The sequence below is a fragment of the Hydractinia symbiolongicarpus genome, chromosome 10, assembly GCF_029227915.1.
Source record: "Hydractinia symbiolongicarpus strain clone_291-10 chromosome 10, HSymV2.1, whole genome shotgun sequence".
NCBI classification, from domain to species: Eukaryota; Metazoa; Cnidaria; class Hydrozoa; order Anthoathecata; family Hydractiniidae; genus Hydractinia; species Hydractinia symbiolongicarpus.
Genome location: NC_079884.1, coordinates 22,615,554 through 22,625,169, shown reverse-complemented (window position 1 = coordinate 22,625,169; position 9,616 = coordinate 22,615,554). Strand labels below are relative to the sequence as shown.

Genomic DNA, 9,616 nt, shown 5'->3' with positions numbered 1-9,616 from the left:
GCTAAAGCAGTCTGGGACACTAGAAAAAAATAACAGTTTTAACTATATTGAAAAAAAAAGAACATTGATTTATATTGTTTTTGTCCACATCTCAATTTCAATTACATGAAGATCACATAATTTGATGAACACAGAGACAAATATTTTCTGGTTATTAAGTAGGCTACTTCAATGACTGACCTACTCCAAAAGATGTCAGTAAAAAAAGAACCAGCTACATCACTTTTTAAAATTCTCATACTTTAATTTTGTCCCTTATAATGCATTAGTACACCTCTAATCTTTGGCATGTAAAGTCCCATGTGTTTATTTGTATGCAATTAAAAACAAATACATAATTGTTTAAAGATATGAGTGATTTCTCATTTCCTGTTGAACACAAAAGTTTGTATTTATCTTTAATTAACAGTCATTGACTTTGTTAGAGCTGTCCAATCTTCTCTAGCTGTTTTCATAAAACCACAGAGCTGATTGCAGCATTGTAAACATTCTTTCTGGTTATTTTGTAGATCAAGAGGTAATTTACAGCATGTTTTTACTGCTTTGTAATGTTTAATTCCTATCAGTTAAATGCCCCATTTGCCTTTTTTGTGCATACCATGCATATGTTATACTTCAAGCAGCAGTTGTTATGCAATACAGTTGTGAAAACATGTAGTAAGTGAGGCTAAATGCTGAGTGTGAGTTGAGATAGCATTTGTAAAATTGTATAAACACATGTGTAGTTTATAAATATTTAAAACTAAATAAGAGCAAAAAAATCCGCTCATGTTCTAAAACTTTTTTATTGTAAAGGTGTTTTTTTTATTTTTCAAGTTTGTGATGTTAGTTTGGTGAGATTTAAACATTTCAAGGGTGCACACCATGTTCTCTAGGTCATACAGAAAGTGTTAAATTTATTTTGTTTGTTTATATTTTATTTTTGATTATAATTGAAGTGTGAAGTGAACATCATGCTTATTTTTTTTAGAATATAAATACACAATTCCAAAATGTCTTCCTCGTCATCACGCTCAACATCATCTGTCGCAACCACTGTATCACCTATTGTTCTTTCTGGCAGCCTGCCATCAGCAACTGCTACTGCCATACTAAACACAGTAACCAGTATAAATAGTGCAAGTAATAGCAGTTTTAAAGGAATCCCGAGAAAGGGCAAGAAGAGACCTCAAGATCATCCTGTGATATATAGTTCAATACCGAACACGTTTGTTGACAAAACAAACGATTTTATATGGTAATTACAATAATTTTTATTTAATGTCAACATGGTTTGTTGTTATTCTTAATGTTGCATCTAAAATTTAGTTTAAATGTGAATGTGACATTTTTCTCAACATTTGCATTAAGTAAACGATTTTTGTTCAATTTTTGTGTTTATTAAAAAATCTCCATTACTTTTTTTTAGTCCGATTTGTATCAACATGATCGAAGAGGCTTATGTAACAAAATGTGGTCATAGTTTTTGGTGAGAATTTGTATTATATACACTATAAATATAAGATTTGTCATGGCTATATGTCTTAATATATTATTTTTATTTTTGTAAATTTTTTTAGTTATAAATGTATCCGAAGAATAATTGACGAATCAAGTAGTTGTCCAAAGTGTCAAACTTATCTAGAACGAAAAGACCACATATTTCCAAATTTCCATTGTAAGATATAATTTCTCTACCAATCATAAAAATGTAGTCAATTGTTGCCATATAGCAATATATTCTTTTCCTTAGTAAATGATCTAATTCTAAAGCACAAACAAGGATCTGTGTTTTCAAAACGTAGAAAAGCTGACACATCAGTTGTAAGTCAGTTTTGTTTTTTTATATTAAGAGGCTAAGTATGCCTGTGACTGAAAATATTGGATGAGGCCAAAATTCGGCTATCCAAAGGAAATCTTTTGTTACTCTTTAATAATGTGCAAATTCAATAAAAAATAAGTCATATTTGTTTCTCAGCTATTATGTAATATGTCATTACAAAGAGTGACATCAATAGTCTAAAAGTTTGTGAAGTATTGCAGTGCACTTACAAGTTTGAGGCCAAATAACTTGGAAACCAATGGAAATAACCAACATCATCTTCCGCATGTTAAATTGGAACCACCTAAGACTAAAATGAGACTAATTTTTTGAAGCTGGGTCAATCCACCCATTTCAAAACAGACAGGTTAATGACGTCATAAAAAAGCCTCAATATTTCTTCAACTGTTTGTCAAAAGCACATGATCTCATATATTGATCAGTGTTTTGACGTCTAAAAAATTGATTAACAAATGTCCTAAAAATGTAACGCTATTGTACAGGTATTTGCTGAAGTCATCGAAATCTCCAAGATCATTTATCATTTCCATTTTTCTTCTGTCTAAGTGGATTACATCATGGGCCCTTTCAACTAGTGAGCCAATAATAAAATTTCTGGTAATAAAAAAGTGTTAATGTTTTGTTGTTCTTACAATTTCAGCACACAAACGAAGTACATGATCTAGTCAATACCGAGAATTTAGAATTAAGTGAAGTTAACGATCTTTTGCAAGCACTACAAAGAAAGAAAGAGACTCTGGAAGCAGTAAGAACACATGGTTGATAAAAATAATTTATGCACAATTCTAATTCACATCAACTCTGACTTTGTCAACATAAAGTGTTGAGGTTAACAGAGCATATAGGCATAACTGGCATTTCACATCAGCATTTCTTTACAGACATAAAATTGAATTAAAAAGGCATTTCTTTGCAGACATAAAATTGAATTTAAATTTTTCTATAGTGCACATCTACCAATTTAAGAATGCAGCAAGCTTTATTTAACCAAATGTTTCAATTGATCATCTTTTTAATTCGCAGGTGACTGCTGTGTAATAATTGTAAAAGCAATTTAATATTCCCTAATTTTTTTTCGCAGGATAGTAAAGCAGCACAATTGGAAATATTAAAAGACTTCTTGCTACAAATAAAAAGGACAAAGCAGCAGGTAGCACTTTGTTTTTATGTGAACAAGAAGTAACATTAGATAAAGATTGGATAACTGCAATTGGCAAGCATAGAAAAGCCATGTGTGATTGTTTGCTATTGGTATTGGAAAAGTAGCTGCATTCTGAATAATCAAAGAAAAGGCCATTTCTGATACTTTTGTAGGTGTTCTGGATATAAGAAACGATGACAAATTTGATATATTTTTTCTAGGAACTTGATGCATTAACAGCAGAAGTGAGGTTTTTAGATGACGATTTGTCGCATGTCGAGGTTTGTGTGTTATTGTATGTTTTCTGAGATTATTGGTTTTTGCTCCGTAATTTAACATCTACTTTAAAAACTTTTTTCTAGAGTAAAATAAACGCTCATTGTACAGAAAATCAAAATTTAATTCAGGTAATTTTTTTTTCCTGTATATGGAAATTAGAAACACATTGACTGAAAGATTCGTTTATTCTTGTTACTTTTGTACAAATTATAAGATTAGTCATTTTAACTTTTTAGACACATGTTGTGCCAACCACTCCGACAATCGTCCCCTTTAATATGTCAAAGGGTACTTGGTGAGTTTGCTTTAGGGTGTGGCATTTCTACACAAACTTGTTTTTGTATGTATGACAGCTTTATTTAAATTCCGTATTCTTTTTTAGTTTCCCACTTGATGATGCTTCAGAACAGGAAGATAATTGCCATGATGGCTTTAACTCAACTAGGCACGCTGTATGTTGTGAAAATGTTGCTATGAAGTATTTTATTCAGAATGTTTCGCAGCTGCATTCAACAGCCAGTATTTTTTCTTTTTAGAACTTTCGACATGGCTGGTCCACGGCAAGTCTAGCTGCCAGAAGAAAACGAATTTATCAACATTTCGACGATCTTCAGGCTTGTTATTTTAATGCAAAAAAGGGGAATATTGCAGGTGATTATTAAAAAAACGCTTGAAATTCGTCTGGCATTAAATCTGTTGAAAAAAGGTTTAGATTTGTCATAATAAAGCAAAGAATGTTGAAAAATATCAGTTTAAATGTTTAGACTAGACATTAAATTATTGTCCGTGTTTTGATTTGATTATGTTGTCTGATTACCTGGTGCTTCAGTGCTTTACATGTCTTTTTTTATATTACGCTTACATGCTTGTTGAGGTTCATAAAAAAATACGCATATGATACGCATTATTTGTATAAGCTTGTTTTTATGAGAAGTGGGCTAGTACCCTCAGAAAAAAGATAAAATCGCATTTACTCATTTATTTATTTGTTTTTTGTTTTTTATACATAATTTTTTTCAAACTTGGAATGCCCAAGCATATGTTGATCCTAAAATTGTTTTCAAATGTTTATATATCTTTATGTTTGTGTTAGGTGATGTCAAGACCGAAGATTCTTTAGAATACATCACAGAATCATTAGCAAAATTTACGCAGTTTAGTTCGTGTAGACCTTTAGCAACGCTTAATTATGCCAGTGATATTTGTAATGGATCAAGCATAGTTTCTAGGTATGAAAACTTGTCTTAATCAAGGATCCTGCCAAATCAGGGAACAGTCAGGAATTCGCTATAATTTTTGAGAAATTAAAAAAAAACCTTGTTCATAAGACGACTGATTTTAATGTCTATAATAGCACGGGTATGAATAGTTAAATCTGAAACCCCAGTACTTCGTGTATTTTTCTGTCAGTATTAACAGGGTATAGAACCAAAGAAATGGGGAGAAATCAAGGAATTCTAACTTAAGATGCTAGTAGATACCCTGTCAATGTGTATCCAAAGTCTTTATATGTATGACAAATAAGCAACTAACGTTTTTTTGGACTATGTATTTTTAGCATCGAGTTCGACCGGGATTGTGAATATTTCGCTATTGCTGGTGTAACCAAAAAAATCAAGGTACAAACTTGTAATTGTTTTCGTCCTAAAATCTTGATGTAGCTATTTGAACAGACACATGTAACATGACTAGTTCCTTTCAGGTGTTTGAGTATGGTCAAGTTGTCCGTGACGTAGTGGACATACACTATCCAGCTCATGAAATGACTTGTAATTCCAAGATCAGTTGCATTAGCTGGAGTCAATATCACAAAGGCATGCTAGCTAGCAGTGACTATGAAGGAACAGTGACAATATGGGATGCATTTACTGGCACTCAATCGCAGCTCTTTCAGGTAATGCTAGATACATGTTTAAAAATTTTTGAATCGTGTATTTGACGCTGATGACGACACAAGACATTCATATTAAAAATAGCCTTAGGAAAACTTAAAAGATCTAACTTGAACAAATTTGATGATAACACTGTGAATATTCCAATGATAGGAACACGAGAAGAGATGTTGGAGTGTAGATTTTAACACTGTTGATCCGAATTTAATCGCATCTGGATCGGATGACGCGAAGGGTATGTCGACCCTATATCTAAAAAATATTTGAACACTTTGTGCTGTTGCAGTGTTTAGTGTGGAAATCATGTTGTTCTTAACTACCCTGTTTTGTTTTTTTTGTTTTATTCAGTGAAACTTTGGTCAACTAATATGGAACATTCTGTAGCAACGTTGGAAGCGAAAGCAAATGTCTGTTGCGTTAAATTTAATCCAAGCAGTCATTATAATATCGCCTTTGGTTCTGCAGGTGACTTGATTACTCCGATTGACTTGTTCCTGTATTACTCGATTATTCTAATAGTCTTGTGTTTCCAACCAGTGATATAGAAATCATAGTTTGAACAGCAAGTTCCACGGGTGGGAAAAAAAATTTTAGACGTTCTCCTCCCTCTTGTACGTGGCTGTGCGTGTTCAGTGTAAACCACCTCTCCACTACAAATGATTTCACTACTTACTAAGAAGAGCATTTTGTACTTGCTTATTTTTTTAGCCTAATACACGTTTTTTTATAAAAAGAAAAACAAGCAAAGGGTCGACATTCGTGATTTTGTACCAAAAAGTTTGATTTTGGGGGGAAGTTTCTGAAAATGTTGGGACTTCATTCTTTTCAGGAAGTTAAAACTTCGTTCTCAAGATATTTGTGCGCATCTTTTTTTAGACCACTGTGTACATTATTACGACTTACGAAACCCGAAACGATCGTTAGCAGTTTTGAAGGGTCATCGGAAAGCAGTTTCGTACGCTAAATTTGTCGACTCGCAACAAATTGTTTCAGCGTAAGTATTCCTAATAAATGGTTTCACTTTCTACAAGTAATAAACCAACTTACACCGCAAAAAAACGATTCGGCGTAAGTATTTCCAATTAAGGGTTTTACATAACAGATTGTTTCAGTGTGATTAATTCTAATGCACGTTAAACTCTTTATAAATGATTATTTAATAAATTTAATATGCTTCTGCTTTTTATCTATCCTTTTTTTTTTTGCTTTAGTTCTACTGATAGCCAGTTAAAGCTATGGGACATCAAAACATCACAATGTCTGCGGACGTATAAGGGACACTCAAATGAGAAGAATTTTGTTGGCCTGGCAACAAATGGCGATTACATTGCTTGTGGTAAGGTTCTTATTGCTTTGCGTGTGTTGTTTGTGATGGTCACTAACACTCAGCAGAAAGGCCTAATACTTGCTTAGGGCCGTTAAATCTCTATAATAATACCCGGTGTCAATTTTGTCTGTTGGCCAAGAGCGAGTTATCACATAAAATTTTCAAGCTACGCGACATAAATGCGATATATTTTTAGTGACTATTCACTGGACTAACGACCAGCTTGTATGTTTATGATACCTTCCAAATTTTCATCATGTCAAGAAAGCGAATATGCAGTGGATATTTTTTATTTCAGGAAGTGAAAACAATTCACTGTACGTCTACTACAAAGGTGTTTCCAAACAACTCTTGACGTTTAAATTTGATGCAGTTCGCGGTGTACTTGTAAGTAGCAACTAATAATGGTAGAACTGATGTGGTTAACTTCGGAATTAATTATTGTTGAAAACGAAAAAAGACAAAAAAGTTGACATTTTTTAACTTCACTGTGAAAAAATCTACATTCGAGTTGTTTTTGCATGTTGTGGAAATGCCGTCGGAATGAATTTTTCCTAAAATTCCCTCTTTTTAAATATTTTTATTTTTTTGAGCGAAAACAGTCCTTTTCATTTTTTCTCGTCTCGATGTAGGATAAAGATAAAAAAGAAGAAGAATCGAATGAATTTGTTTCTGCAGTTTGTTGGAAGCCTGTAAGATATTGTTTTGTTGTTACTTTTATCTTTTTTATTGTGTTGCAAAATTAGTAGTTTTATATTTTTGTTTATTTTGGCATTAGGATTCAAATGTTGTAGTAGCTGCGAATAGTCAAGGGCAAATAAAGGTAAGAATTTTGTTCTTTGTAAGTATTTTTAATTGGTTGTCTTTAAGCGTGGAAATTTTGAGGGATAAGATAAGCATTTGTTAAATATGTTTTCTATCACTTTTTTTGAACGATAACACGAAGAACTTTAAGATTCCAAATTACGCGAAAGTTAAAAAAAATTTTGCTTAAAAATGAATTTTTTAATTTATTGTACTTTGTTTTTGTCTTTTTTTTATTAATGTTTTCTTGGATTGATTGAATTATTTTTATTTCAGGTGCTGGATTTAGTTTGAAATTGTGTTGAAAGTTTAATAGAATGAAGCTAAATTTTATTTTCGAATTACGTTTTTTTTTTGCTTGTACATTTTGTACATATTAAATTATTTTATTAAACCAACCCTGAGAAGTTGTTTCAAACAATTTTTTTTATGCATATCTAACAAATTTTTGCTATTAGTGTTCCTAGAGTGTTTTGAAAGTACGTTTGAAATAGAAAAACTGTCCCGACATTTTCAAGACAATGTACAGACATTGCGATAAGGTAGAGAGTTTTGCGATTGAAGCGGATTAACTTGTTTAATTAGGTCACTCGCGAAAGTTTTTCCGCGCATTTTGGGAAAACATAATCTCTCGTAAAAGTTTGCCTTAAATTTGGTGGGTTTTTTCCTCGCGAAAGTTTCTGCCCTTAAAGTATAAAGGCGCCATTTTAACGTTCATCTTATCGAGAATGAAGTGATTTGATTCTTTGCATGCATTTCTGGCTAACTCCTGCTTGTACACTGAAAGAGTGATGGATGTTTGAAAAAAAAATTTATTAGAAATTATAGTTAGAAATGTATAAATATATATATATGTATACGTGGTCACATTTTCTTTATTTAAAATCTTGTTTTTAATTGATTGATTGACTGATTTAAATAAACGGATGTTGTGTCCGTCTTTATATTTTATTTGAAAAAAAAATTTTTGTAAAACTCCCAAACAGTTATAAGAAAAACTAGACAATTCTTGTTTGTTTTTTTTACTTTACTTTTTGTACCAACGTCGAAAAGCTGTCAAAAAATATCTGTCACCTTCTGATTTTTATTGCGTCGGCCAAGTAACCTGAACCAGTCTGACTCTTATCGGTTAGCTACAAATTTTAGTCTGCTCTTTTACGCTCTTTTACATCGAAAATAAAATTAACCCGGCAGCTCCCGGAAAAAAACAAAAAAAAGACTACGAAGATTCTGATAAGTATTTTAACAGTAAAACACGCAGAGGAGAAAAAGACAGGCTGGTCGGGTTGCAATACAAAATATGCTGTACATTATTTAACCTTTGCTTAACAAGGTTACTCTGGTGCTTTATTGAAATTGGAATTTTGCTGATTGGGCAGGGAATTTTGTTTGCCATTTTTTGTAACAGTCCTCTATGATTTCCTGTGGAACTGAAGTTTTTCATAACATAACCTAGTTATAACATATGGTTTGTAATATACCAAAGCCATTACTTTGTAAACATAAAATAGATTGTCTTTTATGGCAGCGATTAAACATCTTCAAGAGAACGGAAAGGTAATTGGTGTTCGTTAACTGCATCATCTGTTGCGCATGTTCAAAAAGTTTATTGCGCATGTGTAAAAAGTATGGCGCATGTTCACACAACCCCGTTATGAAAAACTCGCATGTAAACACTTAGATTCTATGGATGATAACCTTTCGTTTTTCTTCGTTTTAGTTGATATTAAGATATGCTACGATGGATGAAAACTAGATAAATTACCTACAAGATTTCTAATTACAATAACTATGCATTAAATAAAGTCCTTGTAGTTTCTTTTCCCAACTCCAGTCGGTCAGAATGAAGAAGAGAATATAGCCACGGCAACGAAATGCGACATATTAAAAACAAAATAGTAACCTTTTGTTAATATAAACACAATGGAACCTATTTGCGTTGTTTATGTTTTGGAGAATAAAAACAATGCTGTTAATATTTTTTGCTTTCTGTAATCTCGATGACAGGACAGAACAAACAAAAAGTCGTGGGGACAAGGTTGTGCTGTTTTTTATTAATTTTAATTATCTGACAATTGGTCTCATTTGCTTAGCTTACGATGTCTCACTATTAGGTTTTGGAAAAATAGTACCTGTTTATATAAAAGACTTGTACAGGTTGCAAACACGTATTTGGTATTCCAAAAGGCAATTCTTTATCTTTGGTTAAGCCCCAACTCTCCAAATGTGCTAACTGTTTCTGACGTCAGCGTGGCCGTTTTTTGTCTTTTTGATATGAGAAGTTATCTTTCATATCAAAAAGACAAAAAAACACTGTGGACGAGGGTGCGCTACTTACCTTACCTATACAT

At 32.3% G+C, this 9,616-nt stretch overlaps 1 protein-coding gene across 1 annotated transcript; it reads left to right on the top strand.

Moving 5' to 3' along the window:
- Positions 1-897: 897 nt before the first annotated feature.
- Positions 898-8,275, top strand: LOC130612211 (E3 ubiquitin-protein ligase COP1-like). The gene is made up of 22 exons (XM_057433513.1): positions 898-1,237; positions 1,409-1,468; positions 1,560-1,657; positions 1,733-1,803; positions 2,463-2,567; positions 2,904-2,972; positions 3,185-3,244; positions 3,326-3,370; positions 3,479-3,537; positions 3,625-3,694; positions 3,779-3,893; positions 4,336-4,471; positions 4,801-4,861; positions 4,945-5,136; positions 5,288-5,369; positions 5,483-5,599; positions 6,011-6,128; positions 6,346-6,470; positions 6,760-6,848; positions 7,094-7,153; positions 7,240-7,284; positions 7,542-8,275. Exons 1-22 carry the CDS (start codon positions 993-995, stop codon positions 7,557-7,559), a joined length of 2,040 nt encoding a protein of 679 aa, XP_057289496.1. The 5' UTR covers positions 898-992; the 3' UTR covers positions 7,560-8,275.
- Positions 8,276-9,616: the final 1,341 nt, after the last annotated feature.

Coding starts and splice junctions, on each gene's coding strand:
- LOC130612211 (XM_057433513.1), top strand. CDS start 993: ATGTCTTCCTCGTCATCACGCTCAACATCATCTGTCGCAACCACTGTA. Junction 1,469..1,559: donor AAATGTGGTCATAGTTTTTG/GTGAGAATTTGT, acceptor AAATTTTTTTAG/TTATAAATGTATCCGAAGAA. Junction 3,245..3,325: donor ACGATTTGTCGCATGTCGAG/GTTTGTGTGTTA, acceptor ACTTTTTTCTAG/AGTAAAATAAACGCTCATTG.